Source organism: Chionomys nivalis, chromosome 17 (assembly GCF_950005125.1).
Source record: "Chionomys nivalis chromosome 17, mChiNiv1.1, whole genome shotgun sequence".
In the NCBI taxonomy this organism is placed as follows: Eukaryota; Metazoa; Chordata; class Mammalia; order Rodentia; family Cricetidae; genus Chionomys; species Chionomys nivalis.
The window spans coordinates 11473291-11500149 of NC_080102.1; the positions used below are offsets into that span (position 1 = coordinate 11473291).

The 26859-nt window shown below is 33.3% G+C and overlaps 1 protein-coding gene across 1 annotated transcript in view; it reads right to left on the bottom strand.

Annotated features, from left to right (window-relative positions):
* Positions 1-26859, bottom strand: part of Csmd3 (CUB and Sushi multiple domains 3) — a 916841-nt gene that overhangs the window by 789317 nt on the left and 100665 nt on the right. Inside the window, exon 2 of the mRNA XM_057791849.1 lies at positions 21860-22082. Coding sequence (XP_057647832.1) covers positions 21860-22082 — 223 coding nt within the window. The remainder of the gene's footprint in view (positions 1-21859; positions 22083-26859) is intronic.

A 26859-nucleotide genomic window follows, 5' to 3' on the forward strand; every position in this document is an offset into this window, starting at 1 on the left:
TTCCTAAATGATTGCTTATAAATTTTTGTTTACATATACAAGGCAATATGTTATACATATGAATAATTTGTGTTTGTATGGATCTTGGTTTGTTAGTACAAATTTTAGGTCAATTTAGTGATTATATATATATATATATATATATATATATATATATATACACTGCTCTTCATTAAGGTATTGTGTTTGTGCAGCTCATTTTAAAATGTAATGTATAATTGATGAATATAGGTTAATAGATAATCACCTATGATAGTCAAGCTTCTAGTCATGTTAGTTAGATTTTCTAGATATATAGAGATATATTTCAGCTAAATATATATTTTTCAAATCTTTTAGAGACCTTCAGAATATGAATTTAAAATGTCTTAAGAGATTAAAACTTCTTCTGACAATGAAACACATCTGCTTCTGGCAGTATCGATCTACTTAAAGAGGATGATGGTCATCAAAGAGGCTCATCATTGATATTATTAGCCATTTTGGCAAGAAACTGTTCTTGCCTGTACTGTTTAATGTTATATTGTGTGAGCTAGATGTGCAGGACCCACAGAGAGAAGACTGTTAAATTTGCCTAAAGGTGAGATGGTCCTTCGGGGTTCCTCCTTGATGAAAGAGTCTGCCAGACATTCTACAGGACACACACTCACACAAAATGCCTGACAAACTGCCAATATAGGTTGAACTTTCTTTGATATTTCCTACTTAATGGGAAAGTTTCCCCGATGCTATGGACCTGTAGGCTGAAGACAGATGTTCCAAAAACACAGAAGAACTTTTGATGACTGTCAATGCAGCAAGATGTCTCTGTCAATTCTAGAGTTTTGGAAGTTGATTTACTTAGTGTACATTATATTCTTTTGGGGTCTTTGATGGAGTTGAAGAATAGGTAGTTATAGTTTTCCTTAATTATGATAAAAGATAAAATAGATATAAATATCATTAATTCTTGCTTGATACCTGTTTTTAATATTTAATTTTAATATGTTAAAGTTAAAATTTTCCTTTTTCTTTAAACAGAAAATGAGAAATGATGTGGAAAGTCCTTCTGTATATGTTGTTGTTATTGGTTAATGAATAAGGAAGCTATTTTGGTCAGTGATAGGGCAGAGTAGAGCTAGCAGGGAAAGACTGAACTGAATGCTTGGAGGAAGAAGGCAGAGTCAGGGAGAAACCATGTAGCCCTGCAAGAGACAAATGTGATGGAACCTTGATAATAAGCCACAGCCACATGGCAATACACAGATTAATAAATATGGGTTAAGCAAAGATATAAGAGCTAGCTAGCAATACGCTAAAGTGATTGGTCACTATAGTTTCTGAGTGATTATTTCTGGAGTCTGCATGGCCAGGAAATGAACAAGCTGCCTTTTCCAACATTTAGTCAGTATTTTTATTTCTCATTTGTATTCTAAGCTTCAAGAAGAAAGTGTAGTGACCTCACTATCTACCAATCATGCTTCAGTTAATGCCTATCATACAAGAAGCCCTCTGTAAGTACCTGTTCAACTAATCACTTGAGTTGGACATTAATATCTCACACTATGTTTTGGTGATCTTTGAGGAATCTAGGGCAGAAAGATACAAAGACTCAGGGGTTGGATTACATCAAGAAAATGGTGTTTTACAGGCACAACAGGGTGAATGTACATGTGAACTCATGATGATTTTGCCAAGTGAATAAGACCTATGCAAGGCTCCCCTAGGCAAGAGCACACCATAAAGGGCAGGTAAAAATACATGTAATCCCACCACCAGCTGAGGCACTATTAGTATTTGCTGGCTACTGAAAGAGGAAGTATAAGAATTCATCTTTTTAAGGATGTGTCCTTTAGTAGTCTAGTCATGCAGGGCAGACCCCAATCCCAAAATTAATTGAGCAAATGAAGTTGGACTTGATTTAAAGAGGAGAAACAGAGAGACAGACAGAGAGAAAGAGACAGAGTTTAGTTGGGGGTGTATGCATGTGTAAAAGGGAGAATTATAGATTACACATAGAAACTGGCAAACTGTATGACTGTGTTAGATTACTCCTCAGTAGAGAACCGACTTCGTGAATCAATGGTGATTTTTCCATGAAAGCACTGGCAACCACAGTTGAGAGTGCCTCTTCATTGCCCTCAGACCTTTCATTATATGACTTAATAACCATTGTAAGACTCAGTGATTTAAAATTATGCTGTTTTTAAAATTCATGCTCTTATCTATCTCACAGACTTATCAAGAAACCCCTGTAGGTTTATGAGGACACAAGGATGAATTAGCAATAAGTTCTGCCTTCATTGAAAAATCATTTGTCTCTTGGAAGATCACAGTGAGAAAAGAAATGAATTAGGATCAGAAGTTAAAAGATTGTTTCCATGCCCCAGTGCATGTCAGCTGCATGAATTTAACCAGCTTAAAATGATTTCTGAGCTGTCATTTCTTCAATAGCAAAGAAAATATGACTGTTCTATAGACCTGCTCTTAAGGAAAATGCCACTCAACCTTCTATACGACTTCATCACATATTCCTGTGAGGAAAACATAAATGACAACATAATCATCTAACAATACAGGGCACAGTGAATTCTCACAATGTCTGAATCACTGCAAATGACTTTATAAAAATACTTTTATCTACAATATATTATGGATAAAAATGTGAAATGCAAACACATTTGCATTTTTAAATTCAGATCTCATATTTTAAAGCTTTCAAGTCATATTAACTTTGAAAATACACTTTACATTAATTTGTATCTTAAAGAAAACTTCAAATAGACTTTCATAAAGTGCAGAGCTTCCCTTTCAATTCAGTGGTCAAAAATGGGCATAAAATAATCTCTTCTGAACCAGTGACTTCATGGAATCATGGAAATTTCTTTGCGATCATATTTTTTATACTTTTATGAGTCTCTTCACATCAGAGTCCACTGGTTATGTAGTTAAAGATTGGATCACTACAGTTTAAAACCTCCATTGAGAAATTAGCCTTGTCCCATTTTGTCTAACAAAAATGGAGAACTTTTATCATATTTCATTTTGTAATAACTAAGTAGTTAGAGGGTGAATTTAATAAATCACTTAAAATTACATCATTGATTAATATGTAAAGAACGAAAATAATTACTAGGTATTTGATTAAAAATTGAAAGAAATTTAAATTATAAGAAAACCACTTATGCTGCCATTACTTGCATTCTTTCAGTAATAAGTTTAGATTTTTTCTGAGATAAAGGCAATATGATGCTATATTGCATAAATGAAATGATGGAAGGCCTTCAATAAGCACATATAACAGTTTCTTGTTCATCCATTCTGATATCATCAAAATTAGTTCCTTCTGTGGCAGATATGAATAAATATAGAGACCCACAGATAGATATTATGGAGAAAGTGAAATACTTTAGAGCACTCAGTCTTAAATGAGATTTCACCCTCAAATCCCAGTCCTCCAGGCTCAGGAAACCCTGAAAAAGAGGAAGCAGAGAGTTATAAGAGCCATATTGGATGGAGACACCAAGAAAACAAGGCTCTCCTAAATCAACATGGTGAAATTTCATATGAAGTCACTGACTGAGGCAGCAGCATACAAAGGGCCTGCGTGTGTCTGCACAAGGTCCTCTGCATATGTCATGATTTCCAGTTTAATGTTCCTAGGGGATTCTTGAGTATGGGAACAAGTTGGTCTCTAATTTATATGCCTTCTCTTGTGTTCTTTTCTTTCTATTTGACTTGCCCAACCCACATGTGATAGGTTTTGTATTATCTTACTATATTCTATCTTGCTATATTTTAAAATTATCAAAATAGGTTAGTCTGTAGAAATGATTCCTTTAACATTATCTCATTATATTTAATTATATGATACCATTTTTGAAGATATGATCTATATTATCCCTAAAAGAATAATCAAGGGATGTAAATAAGGTATATTTTAAATTTACTTATCAATTTACAATATTAAAATATTTTCTGAACAAATCGAAAGTATAAAAGTCATCACATTAAGTTGAAAGGCTATTATCACACAGTACAGCTATTAATAATGTTAGAGAAAAGTAAATATGAACATGGATGTGGGAAGAAAGAGAAGAGAAAGAGAATGGAACCGGAAATGTGTGAAAGAATAAATGAGGAAAAGAAGGCAGGGAAAGAAGGGTGTCAAGGATTTTAATTTTAAATTAAGAGTGTTTGTATTATTAAAATTACATAGGGCTTTGGCAGCTAAATAACAAAATGCATGTTGATATTGGAAACCTAATATTAAGCACACGTTACATTCATGAATGCTATAACTCACAATCAAATACCCTTTCTCCATACTCGGCATGCTACTAAATGTATGATGTCTACAGCGTGTTCATAGTGAGGGTTCATTATAGTAAGATGTTTGTTTTTGAATTATCTGAAAATCTTACTTTCTTTTTGACAATCCTTAAAAATAATGGAGATATATAAGGAATCTTCTGGAGAAACACTATTCCCCAATATTATTTCAAATTATGTGTGAAAACTCTGGGAGAACTGATATTTCTAGTAACATGTAAAATAATAATAACTCAAATAGGACAATTTACACTGAGCATGAAGCATGCCATAATCATTCAGGCCAATGCCAAAACATCAGGGAAGACAGTATAGTAAAAGAAAACTGTGGCAATATTTTAATAATTTTACCAATTCAGGCTAATGAACTGATGAGTCAATAAATACAACCATGGGCCTTGAAACATTTGGTTCTGTGGTAGAAAACACATTGGCTATGGTACTATAACCTACCATAGAACAAAGGGGGAAACTGCTTACAATTGTGCCGTAAATGATTATCGTATATAGCACTAGAAATTTGTCATCTGAGGACGATGGAAAAATAATAATAAAATAATAAAAATAAAAGTCATTTTAATGGCTTATTTTCTCTTATTTCTTTCATTTCATATATAGAAGCATTGGTCTTTAAGGAAACAATTGTCCATAATTTCAAAGGCAGTCTCAATGAAGCTCCGAGAAAACATAAACTGCAGTGAATTTATGCTTCATAACAAATAAAGCTCTGATATTTAACTTTATCTTAAACTCTTCACCTTGCACATCCTCTGATGAATGAGCCTATCTTTTCCAAGCTTTCAGGCTTTTGAAAATCAGTCAACTGTGACAGCCACCTCGCATTCTAGCATTTATAATTGGAAAACAAATTACTTTCTTATTAGCAATTTGATATTAACTGAGTAGCTTCAAAAAATTAAAAAAAAAAACTACAAATAAGGGGTTGTTATTAAGCACCGTGCCCTAGTGATGTTAAAATAACTATATCAAATGAAATTTATGAAAATGATTACAAAGTCTGACACATGCTTATATTATCTTCATAATTGTTCTGATGCTAAACCCACTCAGAGTTTATCTTAATACACTCATGCTCAGTAAGGAATCTGTCCTGTGAACATAGTAAGCATGCTCGCATGAGTTATTTCTGTTCTCTACTCGCATTATAGCATGATCAGCTCTTTCAAGTTCCTGGTGCCTTGGCTTTTCCATAATGACGGACTATAACATGGAACGGTGAGTCAAATAAACACTATCCTAGGTTGTTATCATCAGATCATTTTATCACTCCAACAGGAAAATGGGTCTAGGAGAGCCATTATACGTCGTAAACATAGTTAAAACCATTTTGTGTGGCTTTCTTGTGCCTGAAAGGCAGATAGAGGAGACTCAGTTCATAAGATATTAGAGAAGGTCAGAGTACTCTGGGCTTCTGCTGTGGATGGACCATTTTTTGGATAATTTGATCAAGAGTTTGGCGTTACTCTGCTGTGTGCTTCAAACATGAGTGAAGTTGAAATGAGAAACTGTGGAAATGTCAGGACAGGAAGATTTTCTAAGATGGTGCTAAAAAAGCAAAGGTCACTAGAGATCAGCACTAAAAAGAAGTTTCACCCTTTGTTCTATGGTAGGTTATAGTACTCTTAATTCCCATAACCTGCTAGATTGTACATGACTTTACTTTTATCATCCCATTTTGAAAACTGGAGGGGAAAAAGACATAAGAAGAGAAACTTATTGTTAAAAGCCACACCAATAGTAAAAGATAAAGTTAGATATTAAAACTATGTTCCATTGGTTTTACTCTAGACACTCTCAATTAGTTTTCCTGAATTTTAATGAGTACACCAGTTTATTCAACTTATTCTGACACTGGGAGTTAATGGAAATGCTTTTGTACTAATTGGTAGATCTGGCAATGAGAAAATCAACCTATTCTGAATAGATTCAATAAGGTAAAAAATTAAATTTAGTGACTGTTGTAAGAAATAGGGAAAGAGGAAAATCAGAAAAGCTAGTTACTTATTGTTTTAGGAAGCCTTGTGAGGAAAGCTGTGAGTGTATAATTGACACTGACATTGATGTATGGCAAGCCTAACTGCAGATTCCTTACAGAAGAAAGTGAAGTCTTGAACCCTAATTCTGTTACAGTAAGAAGAGCCACAACAAGTACATTTCTTTTATATGTTGTCATTAATGATGGCTCACATTAATGAAAACTCATATTCACCAGTGGCAGGCATTGGGTTTAATTTTTACACGTTTAAGTCACACAGTGCTGTGCAGATGACCTCTTTATGTTCCTACTGTCCAAAAAGCTCAGAGAGGTTAATTAATTCTCAGTCTTCTACTTGTAAAAGAATAGAATTCCAAGGAAGTTTCTCTGCATCTGAAATATGTGTTCTTTGTCTAGCAGATTATTAATACCACAATTTGAATAACAAAATGAAGGGGAAAATGGCATTGGAGTTGCATAAAACAAAATGTCTTCCCAGCAAAGGAAAGTAGCAAAAATAAAATACTACTCAAAATAGTTTTAGCACAAATACTGAAAATAATTGTTTAAAGCAAAGTTAAACTAATAAAATCTGACCATTTTAGTACCTTAAAAATGGTTGTTGAAGACTAGAATAGGAGAAAACTTATAATTCACCATGTATTTTCAAATAAATATTTTCAGTAATAATATTAATTTTTAAATGTATGCCCAGATTATAGAAGAGATTTCCATACAAACAATAGAATTTAACAGAGAGAATAATGTCTTCTGAAGGCTTTACTATAAGAGTGTTAATACAAATATTCTTTCTCTATCTGTGCATATCATCCTCAGTAAGAAATGATGCTATAGTTTCTGTATGAGAAGGAAAGAATTATGTAAATAAAATAGTTGGATAACATTCGACATTTGGGCCATTATACTTTTATATGAAAATGTCTCTATACTCTTTCATTTATTATGTGATTGATACTATTATAGCTGTATTAAATAATATTTTAGTTTGTGAGATCTGCATGGGAGAATGGTAAGCATACTTGGGTTTATTTTTGAAAATTAAATTCATGACAGAAAAAACCTGAAAGAAAATAAATGTGCCTGTATTTGAATAAAGTGTCCTATGTTCATTATTGAAATTTCTTGTCATCATGGTTGATTGAGAATGAATAAATAATCAGGCGGCCTTGGTGGCTCAAAGGTTAGGTACTGGTGGCACACACTTTTAAGACAGAGACCGGAAGATCTCCATGAGTTCTGAGGGAAACCTGTTCCGTAGAGTTCCAGGACAGCCAGGTTTGCATGGAGAAACCAATTCTCAAAACAAAACAAAAAAGAAACAAAAACAAACACAAACAAAAGAAAGAATGAATGAACATAAGAGAGCATCTAAATGGGAGGTCTCCATCAAATCTCACCCCCCTCAGAGCTCAGAGAATCCTGCCTAGACCTTAACAGTCAAAGGGCACAAAGCTCCTCTGCATATATAATACAAATATTACTTTGATGGTTTTTTGTTTGTTTGTTTTTTTGTTTTTCGAGACAGGGTTTCTCTGTGGTTTTGGAGCCTGTCCTGGAACTAGCTCTTGTAGACCAGGCTGGTCTCGAACTCACAGAGATCCGCCTGCCTCTGCCTCCCGAGTGCTGGGATTAAAGGCGTGCGCCATCAGCGCCCGGCTACTTTGATGTTTCTATGGGACTCCTGACTGTGAAAATGGATGGGTCTTTGAATCTCATGCTCTCGGGACTCATTCTTACTTTTGGGTTGCCTTGTCCAATTTTGATATTACAGTCTTTTCTAATGAGAGGCAGAAAGGGAGTAGATCTAGAGGGGAGGGAAGGTACGAAGGAACTGGGAGGAACAGAGGGAGAGGAAAATATGATCAAGCTATATTGCATGAGAAAAGAATCTCTCTTCAATAAGAGGAAATAATAAAACAAATGAATAAAACAACAAAAAATCAACATCTTTTCTTCAAAAGTATCTAACATCAATTATTTTACCATAGAAACTGAAATATTAATATATAAGTGGTTTTGTCCACATAATAAAAAAGGCTGATAATATGAGGAATTTATATAAAAACCAAATAGAAATTATAAAAATAGTAACTTATTTCCAAGCTTTTAAAATTTAATATATCTGCTTATGAAACAATAATATATTCTTTTTTCCTAAAAATATAAAGTTAAAGAAGTTAAGGATGAATGGACATGTGAACCATGATAGTACACCATACTATGTATGTTTTCTAGCTATGTAATATAAAATCCAAAAAGAGAGGTACCCAAACTAAACAATGATGTAAGTTGTAAAAATAGAAAAATACAACATGTTGATTAGAGGTTCATTTATATGTAAATAAAGTTTATTTTGTTGGTATAAAAGAGAATAGCAGCCACAAGATGGGGATGCTTTTTAACTGTGCTTAATTTGAATAAATATCTCCCAAAGGTCCCTGTGCATGGGAATTGGAGCCAACAGTAGCACTAAGAGAGGAGGGTGCTGAGGCCTAAGGGAAGTCCTTACTAGGAATACATTTCAAAATATACTTTTGGAGTGAAATGTGAGATCTCTGCCTGTCCTCTTTTGCTTTCTGGCTCCTGAGATAAGAAGCATGTTCCACCACGGTGCATCTCCCACACTCCCCAAACATTATACCAACTGTTTCGGAACCTAAACTTCCAAATTATAAACCGTAATGCTGTGTGCCGCCACACTGCAGATAGCATCTAGAGCCTGAACATGTTACACAAATGCTCTCCTCTTAGCTACAGTTTTTATTTTGACTTTTTGGTACCACAAGGAGAAATATTTTGAGAGGCATATGTAATAACAACAATACATCAATCTCAAATGTTTAAGAATCCTAATTTTAAAAGATTGACTCCTGTCTTTATAAAAACATTCCATTTGGTACAGGTATGAGTAAAATCACAATGTTTCAATCATGCAGGTTCAAGCAAATGTTGAAATTAGCACATTGTAAAGATTCATATTTAGAAAATGATTGGTTAAAATAATTTTTAAAATTTATATGAATGTAATTTTATCATTTGCTCTAATTTGAAACACAAATTATGTTATTACCTTTAAAAAATCAATATGAAGTTTTAAATAAAGTGATTTTTTTTTACATAAACTTAATAAACCAAATATTTTTTCAGTCAAATATATCATGCAAATTTAAATTGAAATGTTTTTGGCGTTTGTGAAGGAGTGCTGTTGCCCATAAATGTAACCAAATATATAATAATTTACATGTATATATGGCATTGAAAAAACAGTCATATTTCTATGTAAGCTCAATTCCTTAAAAACATATATTGCTTCTGATGATTTGAAGAAGAATGCTTTCTCTCTCACACACAGGGTGAATATTTGCTGAACCTATTTGGGAAGGACTAGGCGGTGAGATTTGTTGGAGATGATGTCACTGGGCTTGAGGCAATTCCTTTTTGCTCTCACTGCCTGTTGCTTGTGGATAAACTCTCAGCTACTGCCCCAGTGCCATAGCTACATGCCTGATGCCATGCTCCCAGCCACAATATTCATGGGCTCACCCTCTGTGCTATAAGCTCCAAATTAAATTATCTGATTCTTTGTTTCTTAAATTGCTTTAGCCAAGTTTATATGTTTTTTTTGCCACAGCAAAATAAAAGTGACGACAGCATGCATCAAATGTAATTCATCCATACAACATTTGTATTGAACATGATTTTTTTTTTTTTTTTTTTTTTTTTTTGGTTTTTCGAGACAGAGTTTCTCTGTGGCTTTGGAGCCTGTCCTGGAACTAGCTCTTGTAGACCAGGCTGGTCTCGAACTCACAGAGATTCACCTGCCTCTGCCTCCCAAGTGCTGGGATTAAAGGCTTGCGCCACCACCGCCCGGCTGAACATGATTATTTTAAAAACACAATAATCCTTCCGATTAATGTTGTCATAAAGTGAACATAAATTTCTAAGATCAGTAGGTCTACTAATATAATTCATTTTCTTGTTTGATGGTCTGTACATTTATAAAAACTTGGTTGAAAAAGCTATTTATTATTTGTTTCTTTTTTTAAGAATACCATAAAATAACAAACATAACTGAACTCACAGAGTTAGTCTATAATGTCCCATCTAATATCTTATTTAGGGTTTTAGATTACTATCATGAATTTTTTTATTATATAAAACATTTATATTTTGAGAACATTCAGCGGCTTCCTGTGAAAAACATCAATAGTCATTTTGATTATGCAATATTATAGAGGAGAAGATGAATGTTTATGAAAGTGACTTTCATAAGAAATATCACCAGTCAATTATAAGTGAAATGTTACGTACTTTCAGATTATTGGTTCTGTTTTATGGAAAGCACAGTAATGGAAATAAGGCCTCTCACATTTCCAGTAAAGGATTAAATAAGCCTAATCCACAGAACAAAGTGTTTGAACTTACTTATAGTCATTTTTGTTTTGTCTTCACCTCGGTTTTAATGGTTTCATGTATTCATTTAGTTTTTCAGCTAAAGCTATCACAATTATTCTTGGCCAAATGCCTAGAATCAACAACAAATGGTTGTGTATATTCCTGAATCCTTGCCTTTCTTTTGTTTGAAAGAGCCTTTTATGTTCATAAAAAAGTTTCAGAAATCCTATGTGTCCTTGAGAGCTATCCAATCATTAATTTGAATCTTTCAAAGAGAAAAAAATGGTGTCTAAAAAGAGTCATTAACTGCCTAAGGTGCATCACAATTTTAATTGACTATTTTTCAAATTCATTTGCATGGCCAATGGCAATGCAGAAAGACTTTTGCTAGTTATACCATCGAGGAAGCGGTTACTAACTACAATGTAACATAAAAGCTTGTTTAAAGGGAAAATAAATAAATTTATTCTCAGCTTCGGTGTTTCAGGGGTCTGCAAGAATATGCAATGTTAACAGTAAACAAATGATTCGTGTTCATGGGTATCATTAATAGTTTGGGAAAGCTTATTATTGCATTTCATTTTCCTGAAGTGGTTATACATACTGCATTTGCAGCTGGTATACAGGAACCTACGTGCAAACCATGCTGCCAAGTCAGAGGGTCAAACTTCTATATTTCTTAGACCCTTTATTGTAGAGATTCAGAACACAAGGATAATTCCAGCTCAGAAGGGAGAAATATTCAGAGCCAGCAAATTATATTGAGTTCTATCACTCTCAATCTAACCTTTATGACAGCCTAGAGACAGGAACATGGAAAGAAATGCCATCAAGCAGAGGAAAATTGCCAAAGTGTGTGGTCATAAAATATCTCATGGCCATTTGTTTCTATCACCTAATAAGTCATTCAGATATTTTCTAATACTGTTCATTGGGAAGGTGTTCCGAACTTCATTTTATCTACAGGAAATGAGAGAGGTGATTCAATGACATTGAAAAGAACAGAAAGTAAAAGGGGGGAAGATTTTAATCATGAGGATAAAAGGGTTGTGAGGAAAACTCAAGGGGCAAAAGAGAGAAGAAAGCTGACATGATAAATCATACAAGAAGTGAACTATAAAGACATTTAAGAAAGTCATCAATCTGACTACAGGACAAGACCAGTTCAGGCACCCTCTCCACTATGCTTAGAGTCTCAGCCTTGTGGATTCCTTGGAATTTCTCTAGTGCTAGGTATCTTCCTAGCTCCATAATAACTCCCCTAATCAAGATATCTCTTTCTTGTTCTCCATTTCTGTCCTTCCCCCATCTCGAACATCCTGCTCTCGCTAGTCCTTCCCCTTCCTCGTCTCTCATCGTCCTCCCCTCCCATAGAACCTATATCCAGCAACTGTGGAAGCAGATGCAGAAAACCACAGTGGAGCATTGGCCTGAGCTCCCAAAGTATAGTCGAAGAGAGGGAGGAGTAAGAACACAAGCAAATAGGTCAAGACCATTATGGGGATACCCACTCAAACAGTCTACCTGAGTTTGTGAACGCCTTCCAATGCTATCCTGACAGTGGGGGAGGGGGGACCAGCATAGACAAAACTAGGCCCTCTGAATGTGGGTGACAGTTGTATGGTGGGGCAGACTGTGAGGCCACTGGCACTGAGAACAGGATTTAGCCCTACTTCTTGTTCTGGCTTATTGAAGGCCATTCTCTTTGGTGGGATACCTTGCTTAGCCTAGATATAGTGGGCAGAGTCTTTCTCTTGCCTCAAAACAATGTGCTAGACTTTGTTGACTCCCCATGGAAGCCTTACCTACTCCTGGGAGTGGATGAGGGGGCTAGATGGGGAGTGGGAGTGGGAAGGTGGAGAGAGGAGGAGAGGGAATGGGAAATGGATTTGGCATGGAAAATAAGAGAAGATAGTTTTTGTTTTTGTTTTTTTAAATATTTATTTATTTATTATGTATACAATATTCTGTCTGTGTGTATGCCTGCAGGCCAGAAGAGGGCACCAGACCCCATTACAGATGGTTGTGAGCCACCATGTGGTTGCTGGGAATTGAACTCAGGACCTTTGGAAGAGCAGGCGATGCTCTTAACCTCTGAGCCATCTCTCCAGCCCCCCCTCCCTTTTTTAAAAAAAAAATAACTATAGCACTACTCAGAACCATCCACAGGGAACTGCTGTTATTTTCTGAATAAGTAGGACGTTCTGATAGTGATGTCAGTGAGAAGCTAAGCCACAATCATCGCTCTCCCTTCTAATTACTAGCCTTTCCTTTTTATCCCTTACATTTAAGCATTTGAATTTGTCAAGAACTTATCTACGAAGTTAATATGACAGATAATAAATTTTGATAAAATATTTTTGCATTTATTTTATTTTATTAAGTTTTTAATTTATTATAATTGAGTATTTATGTGTATCTGTGCATATATGAACATTATGGCTGGTGCCTGTGAAGGTTAGGAAAAAGCATTGGATCCCAAGATCAAGAGTAAAAGGTAATTGTAAACCACCAAACATTAGTACCAGGAACTGAACTTTAGTCCTAAGCATCCATCACTGAACTTAAAAAGCAACTCCGCAAAAATACTTGCTTTTGGCACAATGATAAATATCATGAAGAGAATTTATCTGAAATAATGAGGCATAGTGCATCATTTTAGTAAACAGTATATGCATTGGTTGTGGATAGTTACAAAGTAAAAGCAATGGGAGGAGAATGGTTTTATTGATACAATAATGAAAAATAAATAGGGTTTTCTGTAGCAAAAGAGTTGATCAAGCAATCATTCTGTAAAATGTACTTTCACCTTAACTGTGATTGGCCAAAAGCAAACTCCTGGGAGACAGAAAGTATTTATTTATTATTTTTGGATTCCTTAAAATATGTTATGTAAATTCTTCATTTTAATAGCCAAATGGGATGAAATGAGCACAGATGCTTTCACACCTGACAAATTATAGACCTAATTATAACCTCTAATATTCTAAACTTGAGACAAAAATAAAATATGAAATATTTTCCAACTTTAGATAAGCAAATATTTATGTAGCTACACAGAAATTAAGAGTAAATTGGTACTAAATATACTTGTTACAATATATTTCTCATTGAGGAGTGGTATGAGGAAATGAAAATGCTATTCATAAGATCTAATGAGACTATTGTATCACATACATTTGTCAATACATATAATAGAGATTTTTCTACACTTTTATCTCAATAATATCAAGATCGTCAATAAAATTAAAAATATGCAAATATTTTAATCAACACTTAGGATAGAGTGAATATATTTCAATCAACACTCAGAATTTCTAGATAAATTGCCTACTTACACACACTCTGAAATATGACGGAAAGACTTGAAGAATTGCTATGTACTTCAAAGGTCGGGCCAATAACTTTTACACACTCATAGTTTGGTATACACATTTCAATATCAATTTTTAACTTTTTATGAAATAAGAAAACCTTTCTTTAAGCATGTAGAAAGGCAAACAAGGAAAGTCTAAATATTATGTGATCTGGGAGAACAGAATACAGGTAAATAATACCTGGTCATAAAAAGGATAGAAGTGAATTTTTTTTCTAGCTTTGAAGTGTCATGGATTGTTTTGTATTAGGTGATGGATAAGTGCTTAAGATGTATTTGACAATTAAAGTGCAAAATCCAATGTGATACTCCAGATATTTAGAATGACTATTCTTAGGAAGCTAGAAGTTTGTTGATGTGTTTATAATTTGAGTCTTTTAAATCTTACTGTGTGATACAAGTTATTTGTAATAAAGTTTTATATTTATTTCTATTTTTATGCATATGGAAATTTTGTTTGAATATACATCTGTGGGCCACATGTACAATGTCCACAGAGGCCAGACGAATGAGGTGGATCCCTAGGAAGTGGAATTTCAGAGAGTTGCTAGAAACTATGTGGGTATTGGAAAGTAAAACTGGTTCTTCTGGAAGAACAGCCATGTTCTTAACCATTGAATCATCACTCTAGGCTTTATGACAAAATTTTTAATGAATTCTGAATTCTTATTTTCCTTTGAAATGAACAAATAGTTTTATATCTAACCAAATGAAGATTCATACACAAGATTTGTTCAATAATGCCCATGCTTCTTTATTCAGAAGATCCCCAAATTAACCCTCCCAAATGTTCATTTGTAACCAAATTAACAGATTATGGAGTGAAATGTTACCAACAAAATGCAGCAAGCTGTTGATTCTCATAAGACTGTGAATGATTTTTAAAACCATTTTGCTCAGAGAAAAAGCCAGAAAGAAAAGAAGGTATTGTACTGAGTAATTCAGAATATGTGAATGTTTAGAAAGACTTAAGCCAAGAAATCATACAGTTGTTGTTTAAGAAGATTAGGAGATTAGCTAGGTTGGTTACGGTAAAAACTGTTGTGGATGCTCAAAATGTTTATGTGCTGTGTTCTTATATAGAAGAGGAAGAGAGAGAAGAGGAAGAATGAAGAGAAATAAAAATAATGAGAGAAAAAAGAGAGAGAGATGAAATTTTGAGGAGAGTATGGTGGTAGGATAAGGAGGAATTGAAGAGGTAATGGCTGACATATTTGATCAGAATACATTACATACCAGTATGAAATTCTCAAGCAAAAAGTTTAAAAAATAAAAACAAGACATCTCAGAACCAAAAGAAAACATAAATATTGAAACTGTATCATTTTCCTCTTCAATTCATCTGATTTTATGTGAATATAAATTTCATTATTAATTTCTGTAATCTTTTATAAAGCATATTGTCTGTAAGTTTCATACACCTTGGATATTCTTGATAATTGCATTTTTTATTTTGTTTTAGTTGTGTTTTAGACACGCTGATTTTGTCCTTGGTATAACTTCTTCAGATCTCCTTTATCTTCATCATGATTGATAATTATAGTAAATACCATTCATGATTAATTTTAACTTTGTAGTTCAATCCTTTTTTATAAAACTGAACTTACATAGATTTTCTAAATGTATTATTTTATATTGTTCAAAATCATATTCTTTAGTTATTTCTTATATAAATGATTTGCTTTCAGTTTAAAGTATTTATTTGATATCTAAGTACTTGTTGCCTTGTGTGAACATGAGAATGCTGACAAAGAATCATACACATTAATATTAGAGAACATATACTCAAAAATTTCAAATAACTTTCTTGAGCCTCTCAAGCTAATTTTTCTTTTATTCTATAAACTAATGAAATAGTGTACATTATGATCTCCTTATTTAACCAAATTTGCAGTCTCTGTTTCCTTATCTCTCTTTCTGCACTCTTTCTTTCCATCTTTTTGTATCTGTCTCTCCTATTATGTGGTCCTGGTAACATTGTGGCCTTTAATATATTTTGTTTAACTGATGCATGTATATTTCAGAAGAATGACAGAGGCAGATTATACCACTACAAATTAGTGTGCCATCAGGAACAGAAGAAAATCTAAGTTAAGAATTTTTCATTTTGCAAGGAATTAAAAGAAATCTGTCAGAAAAAATTACATATATACATTTCAAGATGTTATATATGTTATCGTGATTTCCTTAAAGATTCTGTATTTATGTGATCTATTTTTGTTAAATATAACCTATTTGCCTTTCATGTAAAATATTTCTTAAAATCTAGTGGGATCAAATTATTCATAATGTTATTGAATATTACATGATTAAATAATTGTCTATCTCACCTTACAAAATTTCCTATATTGATAAACAGTGAATTTATACTAGTGCTGACACAAATTTATTTACTGTAAAATAGCCTAAAATGTTTCTTTCAGATTACTAGACATAACAGTGTGACTAATTGTGGGATTTAGTAAAACTTGCCCTACCCCCTGATGAGAAAATCGGGGAAAGGGGGACCTTCTCTTGACAATAAATCAAATTCTATGCAGTGCAGGTCAAATTCTTGGTAAAAGCCCAAATTGTATCACCTTTCTGCTGAAAATGTTCACATAATTCCAAGGTTTGTCTTAAACATCAAATTTTAGGTAGGTTCCACCCACCAGGCCTCCTATGAACTTGCCTTGTATCTTCAATTTATCATCTTTTCTCATTTACATATTCACTCCACAGAGTTAGAAATTCATCACTGCTTGTTGCTTTCACAACGATATCTCTCATTTTTGTTATTTCTTGCCAGATGTCACTGGTTCTATATCAACTCACCCTTCATGACTGTATTTGAAATATTACCCTTTTCTCATCAAAGAGCTCTGATTCTAAACAACGTGGTCAATAAAGCCATGATAAGCATACAGAATAGTTCTAGTAATTTTCTTGAGTGTCCCTAGAGGGCAGAAACTCTTAGAGCCTCAAAGCCAAACGGGAGCTATTGCATCATGTCTTTGAACACGCTAAACAAGAAAAAGGAATCATTTTTCCTGGGCAGTTCTTGGGCAGACATAAGAATTCACTCCAGAAGAATAAAAAAGGTCTATGGAAACAGAATTCATGCACCAGGATAATATAGGAAATTCTATATCATACACAGACTAAAAGACATTGTAAGAAATATTTGGTAAGTTTTGCCTTCCGGCCAATTTAATGAAACTAGTGTTGCTCTTATGTTGAGAGAAACACCACCACTTCAGTATAATGTACAATGTATCTAGTTTTTCCATTACAGCCAAATGCCCAAATGACCTGCTATACCCAAATATGAGTGAGGAGACCGTAACTTATGTCATATGAAACAAAAGGAAGACAGAAGACTTTCTTATCAACAATACTACAAAATGATTATTGTCATCTTGGTTTTGTTATCATGCAACCACTGTCTACTATCAAAAGAAGTTTCTTAATGCTGCTGTATAAGTTTTCAGATGAATAAATTTGAATAGACAAAAGTAATAAGAATAATAAAACATATAAAACATCTTGTTTGAGTCCTACCCAGCTATGACACCTATGAACCACATTAATGACCAATACATAATGATAATGCATGCATAACTTTCTAGTAATCAACAGACCTCTCATCATACATAAGACACAGTCAACAAGTGGAAGATCATGCCTGTTTCTAGAAGATTAGCTTACTATTCAGTGCTAATGAGGTCATAGTTATTGCTAGAAAATCTGCAACCATTAAACTACTAAAGAAACAAAAACACTAACAAAATATAATCATTTGTCCTTATAGCCACAGATAAGAGCAGTCTTTTCTTCTCTAAAGGAAACGTCTCTTTGCAACAGATAGAGAACACTACACAAAACCACATACAATCAAAAAGCAGAATCATGGAGCCCAGACCCAGTGAACATACCTACAAAACAATCTTGCATCGAAAGCCCAAGAAAAATTTATGGAAAATGGGGTTGAAAGAGTCTAAGAGTCAGAGTATTAGGAAGTTTGTTGTTATATGGTGTCTTCTAGTAATAACAGAAGCTATACTCATGGAATCACCAATAGGACAACCCAAGGTGAGCTAAATAGGGATGGCACCAATGAAAATATCAAACTAGACAGAAAAAACAAGTCCTCAGCCTACACAAATATTAAAATATATTTAATAGAAATTAAGAAAATTGTCTTAGTGACAAAAAGCTGAGGTTTGAGGCTAACTACCTCTCTATATAATTAGAAAAATGGTAGAATATCTGGTCCATCATTTCTGCAGTGTTTTGATATATCCCCAGCAGGATATATTTCAAGGAAAAAAAAAACTCTGGAAGTCATAAAAAGCAGTGAAATGTAAATATAAATTTTTAGAAGAAAGAAGAGCAGATGAGCAATAAGAACATGAATTAACGGGGAATATGATGCCATGCGAGAGAGAAAAAGGCAAGAACAGAGTGAGTTAAAAAAAACAGGCAAAGATAAGTCAAACCCTGCCAGTTCCACTTCCAGCTTCTAATCAAAGAGCCAATGTTCTGCATAAGCACAGTCTGGAGGGCCTTAAGGCTGCTTCTTCGAATTCTTTTTCTCATTCGTTCTCACAAAATTCAACCCTGACATTAGCACAGTATTTCTTTAAGCACAAAGATCAACAGATGCAGATGCTTTCAGTAAGCAAAAGAGAACATGATGCACATTAGAAGAGAGTTGTCTCTAAGAAAAATGCCAGGAATACATGTAGTCATATATTCTGTTTATATAACTATACATTATGTGTTGAAGAACATTCCTTTTTTATCATCTTATTCTTCAGTTTTGTCAAATATTAGTAAAAAGTAAGCAGGTTTTTTTCATAACTACATAAACCTCGAATAAATTACACAGATCTAATTCTAGAGAGAGAACATTGGTTTGCAATGATAGTTGTTTGTTCCTCTCTATTTAGAAAGGGTTACATTGGACAAGTGAAGTCTAAATATATAGGCACAACCTGATGTTTCCATACAATGTTACTCATTTGTATGTTTTCAGAGCTGACCATTTGGTATTAGACGACCAATTAGGGGTTTGCCTCTGTGGAAGACTGTTTCTCCTACATTTACTATTCCTTAGAGGGTTGTAGTTCTTTGACTAGAGTTGAATCATTGTAACCCTTTTTAATGTATATTGGTATCAACCTTATTCAGGTATTGTTTAGTTGCTTATTTTGGTGATATTTGGGTTTAGCTTCTGACATTTTTTGCAGATTCAATATTATGTCATTAACCCAAAAACTCCAGTTGGTGCTGCCTGTGTAAAAGTCCATGGGTGTAGAACCACTAACTAGAGTGCAGGAAGCCTTTCAAGGACCTCGTCTATGAGGAGACCTGACTATCCTTTTTGTAGCATTTGTCAGTTGCCCAAGGATTAAAATTACAAAAGTTATTTTATTTCCTTCTTTGTTTTTTTTTTTCTTTTCTTTTTCTCTTTCTTTTCAGTGGGTGATGATTGATACAAAGACCCCTAACTTGTTAATCCATAAGAGTAAAGTTCTCAGTTCTAAAAGCGATATCTTTGTTACCTTTCTTTCCCCAATGCTCAGGTTCATAATGAAAGAAGGGGCAGAAAGATTTTAAGTAGCCTTGATAGTGGAAATCTACTATGAAACATTTGTTGGACCACTGAATACATGACTACATGTATTTGTTTTATATAAAAGAGAAAAAAATGAAACAGTATTGTGTTTTCTAATTCCTTAAGTAAATGGATATGTGGAAAGATACAGTCAGTACATCTATAGAGGCCACCAGATAATATTGAAAGGGTTAGTTCATTTTTATGTTTACCTCAATTATACATAATGCATAACTGATGTGAAGAAAAACTACAAAAGCCTTTGTTTTATGAATATTATTATAGCTGTCATGAAATTCTTAGACTTCTTTTGTTATCTCTTATAACCCATGGTTGGATGTGAACAGCTATGGGAAGTGTGGTGGTCTGTATAAAAATGGTCTCTATAGGACCGTAGTGAGTGGCACTATTAAGAGGTGTTGCCTTGTTGGAATATGTATCACTTTGTTGAAGGAAGTGGACTTTGGGGTCTCAGATGCTCAAGTCAAGTCAATTGTGACACTTCCTGCTCTGTGCCAGTATGTACGAAGAACTCTCTACTACCATGTCTACTTATAACCTGCCATATTTCCCACCATAATGACAATGGAATAAATATCCAAACTCTACACCAGTCCCAATAATATGCTTTTATTTATAAGAGCTGCTATGGTCATGGCATCTCTTCACAGCAATAAAACCCTAACTAAGACAGGAAGAAACCATCAGTTCATCACACAGCCATTCTTGCTCATTTATGCAGGCTAGATGCAAGATCTATTCCTTGACTTGATGTTGTATCATTAACAATAAACATTCATATTCTAATGACATTTGCAATGTCTATGAAAGAACACAGTCAGAAACAGATCCATACAGTGTGTGTTTCAAATGATATATTGAATGAGGTTAGCCATGTAAGATGAAGAACAATTCAAAAGCATTCAGTAAGACAAAGTAGTGAAAAGAAGAGGAAGACACAAAGATATATCAGTTCTGTAAACATTTTACCTTACAAACAAGTATCATTAAACAGTTAAATCAGTTTAATTTACTTCTAAGGCTAGAACCAATCAAATGTGTACCAATGATATTCTACATTTATGAAGGTATTTATATGTAGTTTCAGTAACATTGTCAGAAGTACTCTATGACATGCTAATACATCCCCCACTGTCGTGTTGCTTAGAGTTAGTAGTGTGTGCACAGCTTTCCCATACCTCTCTTGAGCAAGAAATCTAACACAATATAAGAAATATTACTTCTGGATGCATCATTTTCCTTCTGATAATATTTTTGTGACTAAATTTGAGAGAACAATGAGAATGACAATTTATTTAAAACACAAATGGTCAACCTCCTGCTAAATGACAGGTCATGCATACCAGAAAATCAGTTATGAATGAATTCATACTTTTAATTGACTACATCCAAAAATGTAAAATTTTAGGACTAGAAAGATGCTTTGGCTATTAAGAGTACACGTTATTCGTAGAGCAGATCTGGCTTAAACTCCCAGCACCCAGGGTTGTGATAACCTTATTTGGACTCTGCACCAAATGGGCATGCATACACAACATGGGCCTGGATGCACAGACATACATGCAGATAAAACAACCACACACGTAAAATTTATATACATGTGTGTGTGTTTATATTTTCATGTGTGTGCATGTGTGTATAATTCCATTTGTAGTGTCAGAAATATAAGATTTGTTTGCTCAAAAGTTGCTTTCTTCAATTATTTGAATACTTCCTCTGAAATTAACGTATTTCTCTTTTATATAAATATGGAATTTACACTGTTTTATTTTTATACAACTGTATATTCCATTTGACACATACCTCTGAAAGACATTTTTTATAGTATAATTTTACTTTGCCCCAAGTTTTGACCACAGTAAATAAAGTCTCTAGATAATTAACTAAAACCCCAAACACCGTAACTATTTTAAAGGGTCACATTCAATTTGTATTTATCTATGGATAGGTAATAATTATTAATATTAGGAATTCAGACCTATAGAGAAAATTTTATCATTAAATTGTATATTTTCAAATGAAGAATACTTAGTTAGTCAATGTGAATTTATTATAACAAGCCATATGATAAACATTTTCTTTGAAACAAGTTTTTCCATGATATAGTTTACCTCTAATGCTCCACTGAAATTTTACTAACCTTGTCCTAAAGTTCGTAGGGTGAGGATGTCCATCATATAAGGATAAGTAATCGTATTCCTCTTCTAGGGCAAATGACTGAAAAACAATTTGTATTCTATTTCGTTCTTCTGCTATTATTACCCATGTACAGTTTGCACCATTTGGATATCCATATGGAAAACCAGGGCTTTCTATGGTGCCATTAAGTCCTTTTAAAGTTCCACCACATGTATAAATAAAACCTGCAACAAAAGATAAATAAATTGTCATTGTTATAGAATACAAAACAAAAACCAGTAGACATTCTTTGAAACTTCTTGGTTTTCTATAAGAACTATTGAGAAATTTTAAATTACATTTTAAGATTTATGTAGACTGCATGAATATGGATGTAACATATTTATGGACCATCTTATACATAATGTGAATAACAAATAGTAGGATTATAATTTATCAGATTAAATTTAATAATCAAAAAGAGTTGATAAAATCATCCACTATGTTGCTTTTTTGCCATTTTGATCTAACAAATAAAATTCCCAAACATGTCAGTTTCTTTCACATTCTTTTCAGTTCTAATTCTGGGAAGAAATAAACAATATTGAAAATTAATTATACAAAGCACAATGGGTCTGAAAAATTTAAATCCATCATTTTATATAGTACACTTTGAATATATGTACTCAGTTATACCTATACTGTATTTTGAGAGAACCTGCTCATCTAACTAGAAGAGAAGGATTTCTGACGTAAAATCTATACATACAACGGTTTTAATTTTTATAACAGTGGTTTGTTCATTTTAAGATAATCCTAAATTAAGTAGGGTGTTAAACTTATATAATAAATTAAACTTAAATATTTGGTATCAATGATATTACTTTTTTATACTAATTTTTTGGGAGATCAAAGTCCATGAGGGCTCAGAGATAATTTGACAAGGTACTCTATTTTTAGCAAACTAGTTTGTTTGAATATACTGAAAGAGACATTTTTATCAGCAGAACCTTGAACAGAAATTAAGAAGTCACAGTTGGAGAATGGGGCAGACAGGGGCTAAGTTCAAAAGTTTAGTGCAGTGGGATAATGGTCTTCTACCCTGTACAGATTTGTCACTTGTATTGGTTTAATAAAATACTGATTGGCCAGTAGCCAGGCAAGAAGTGTAGGCAAAGCCACCAGACTAGGAGAATTCTGGGAAGAGGAAAGGCTCAGTCTGCAGTCACCAACCACACATGGAGGAAACAAGATGAGAATGCCTCACTGAGTAAGGTTCCAAGCCATGTGACTAAACATAGATAAGAATTATGGGTTAATTTAAGTTGATAATAAGTCTGAGCTAATAGTCAACCAGTATATAATTAATATAATCCTCTGTGTGTTTTGTTGGGACTGAACGGCTGTGAACTAGGGCAGGACAGAAACTTCTGTTTGTAATCCTTACTATTTCTCAAATCACAGCAACAGTTTGCAGTTGCTGTGTGAGTCAGATCACCCCACGATAGTCACTTGCACTAGATTAGCTGCCTGTAATGGGTCTACTCCTAAGAAGGTGTCTCATGGATAAATACAAAACTCTTTTTATTCTTACTTAGTTTGGAAGTCTGTACTTAGCACTATTATTATATAGCACAAATACAAGTCTGTACTTAGTGCTAATGCTGCAAAATGAATGATAAAGTTATTGTTATGTTTTGCTTTTTTAAAAGCTTCCCAAGAATTTAGATCGGATAGAGGCTTAAAAAGTCAATACTTGCCTATATTCATATTTTTTTTGCTCATTCATCAAAAGTCAAACAGGGTATTTTATGATTTTCAAAAGCAAACAAATAAATAAATAAATATTAAAAGGTCTCTTTCAAATTACTTCCTGCACAGCAATTACTTTGAAGCCTAAGGTTAATTAGCTATCAGCCATTTCTATTAGTTTTCTGCCTGAACAGCATCCAATTTGAAGTTCATAACAAAATGCAAGCATGAATCCCTTCAGCAACAATCTGATCTATGGGCTGTTTTATATATTCTCAAGCTCCATGATCCTGAAGATTTCAGACAAAGGGCATATCTTTTAAAATAACACACTCATTTTGTCTGCCCATTTGTTAAGGTGCTCATGATTCATACACTGCAAACTTTTTTCTTTAGGCAATTAAAAGATGCACCTGTTTTTAGTGTCCTCCCTTTTCTATATTCTTCCCTTTTCATTTTTATTTTGTTAGAATAAGCATGCATTATACAGAAAAATATTTTTAAAGTTAAATATTTTGAATGAAAGTAATTTAAAAGCACAAATAGAATTTCAAGAATTAAAAATGAAAACTACCCATTAGTGACATCGGGGTTTACCCTGCTATTAACTGTTTCCTTTTCTAAATATTTTCTAGGCATATGAACAACTTTGAATTTTTATATGCATTTGATATATTTTACAAGATATGTTTTAAAAATAAGTATCTGTTTTGTGTTATTTAATTCATGTGTTTCTTAAGGGCATTCCTGCACAATCAGTATTCTCTTGATAAGTCCCTGTGTCTGTTGTTTCTTATCTTGCTGGAGAATATATACTTATTTTCTACTCAACACAACAAATCACAAAGATGAAATTCAAGCTTTTGGTCTTTTTCTCATATTATAACTCTCCAATATAACAAGAGATGTGAGGGGAGGGAAGGTTTTTAGGTACAAAGAGCATTGAAATTACTATATAACACCATAATACTTTTTAAGGCATAAACCTCATCTGTTCTTATCTGAAATATTCCTCCAATCATAATGAGTTTCCTATCCAAAAGTGCCATAGCTCATAACTCAAAATCTTTATCTTAATCTCAGCTGATTAAAATTTTGAATATGGAACATAGGATCAGAAGTTTGTCCATCAGGAGTAGTCTCATAAGAAAACAGATACAGACATGGAAAACTATTCTGGCCGTATTTTCCACTACTATCATACATTCCACATGTCACAAATGGCACAGAGAATACATATTCAATTGTTTGAGATTTGCAGCTAATTTAGAAAAGTGAATGAGAACTCTAAAGTATGAAAGTGTATGTTTGCTTTTTAAAGCACTGCAGCTTGCCTTCTGAGTCAGTGTAATAAAATTTTAAATATATAATTTTTACACTTCACCTTTTGTGAACAAAAGTTTTATGAACATCCTTCTTTGACTTATTTAGCTGGGTGTGTTACAATATCACAGGTAATAAATCCTTTTGGCTTACATATCCTACTTTTTAAAAAGTACATCTTATTTGTCTATGATTTTCCATATCATGCTGAAACATCTCTGGAAAAATATTTCAGTTAGCATTACTTATAAGTATTTTTTCTTATTAGCCACACCATGATATACCATCCAAAAACATAGCTTATTCTATACCACTTTGACTGTATTGCCTTAAATATTAAACAAACAGTTAAATGGAAATCTTCCACCCAAATCACCTATTCTTTATGATTCTTTCAGGTAATTTCATACTGTTTCACTGTTTCACCTTCACAAACATTTAAGAATTTACACACACACACACTTCTCTTTCGTTAGCTTGCTTTAGGTTTTTGAGTCAGGGTCGTACTATATTTCTAAGAATGAACTATCATTCACATTGAATGTTATGTTGGTCTTAGCTTAAATTCCGCAATCCCTAAACATTGTAATTATAGTTGTTAAATTATTTGTAAAGTATGTGTATTATCTGAAAAGCATACCACTGTAAATCTTGTTGATAGGATCTCTGAATTGACAATTTATAGAAAATACCAGAGTTATTATATATCCTTTACTCTGCACAATTATATTAGTAATTTTTCTCTGTTTCTATTTCTGATTTCAGACTTTAACCTCGGAGCAAATAAGCCTGAAGATTTCAAATAGTTCATTTTGCAAGGTTTACTAAATATTACAAATTTATAGTCATGGCATTTCAAGTCTTTAAAAACTTTTGATAGTTGGGTCAGTTTACCTAATACATTTCAGAAAAAAAAATATCTAGGAACAACTCATTAAAGACAAGAATCACAGAAATAGAAACAAAACCCTAAGTAAATGCTTTCATCTTAAAAAGTTTAGAAAAATGGAATGAATTATAGCAAGGATAATTTTACATTTCCAAATAGTTTAAGTTATAGTCAGATCTCCCCTGGCTTTAGAATTATATAAACTGCTAATATATATTAACTTATAGAATTTGAGTGTAGGGTCTAGTAAGATGTAGGGATAGATCAAGAGATGTGTCTCTAAGTATAATGGCCTGAGTTGGGTTCCCAGGGCACATGGTGGAGAGAAAGAACTCACAACTACAAAGCTATTCTCCAACCCCAAACACGTTCAGACCCATTTTGGCCCTGGCACATGTTTACACACGCATACATATCCAAAAGTAATTATTTCTTATTTAAGTTGACAAGAAAGTTTTAAAAAATCAGGTATCTAGAGGGAACATTTCTTAAATTTCATTTAATTTTTAAGTCAGGCATGTTACTGTGAGAAGTCTATTGATCTCCTTTATTGTTTAATACAAATAAACTCAGGAAAAACATAGAAAGTTAGAGACTTTTCTTTTGAGTAAAATATATTACTTTTGATAGTAATAAGAAATACCAGAGAGAGGATTATGTTTTTGATCCATAAAAATTATCAAATTTTTCATAATTGTGATAACTACACAAAGTCTATGAAAAACATGAGAAATATATAAAAACTCTTCAAGCTAATAGCAAGGCATGTGGCTGTACTTCAAACTACTGCATTTTTGACTTTAAACTTGACATTCACACATAGCATCTTTGTAGCCCAGGAAGCTCTGAAAAGTGGTATACTTACTAGAAGGATAAATCAGTTTCTTTACAAAAAATTTTTCTCCTACAGAGATGACTGTTCTGTTTTATCTGTCTTAGAATTGACTGGAAAGCTATAAGTCAATATTTTTAGGCATGATAGACATGACCATCGCATCCATACCTCTCTTAGGCATAGAAATGACTGTATATTTAAAACTCTATTCCTTGACCACAGT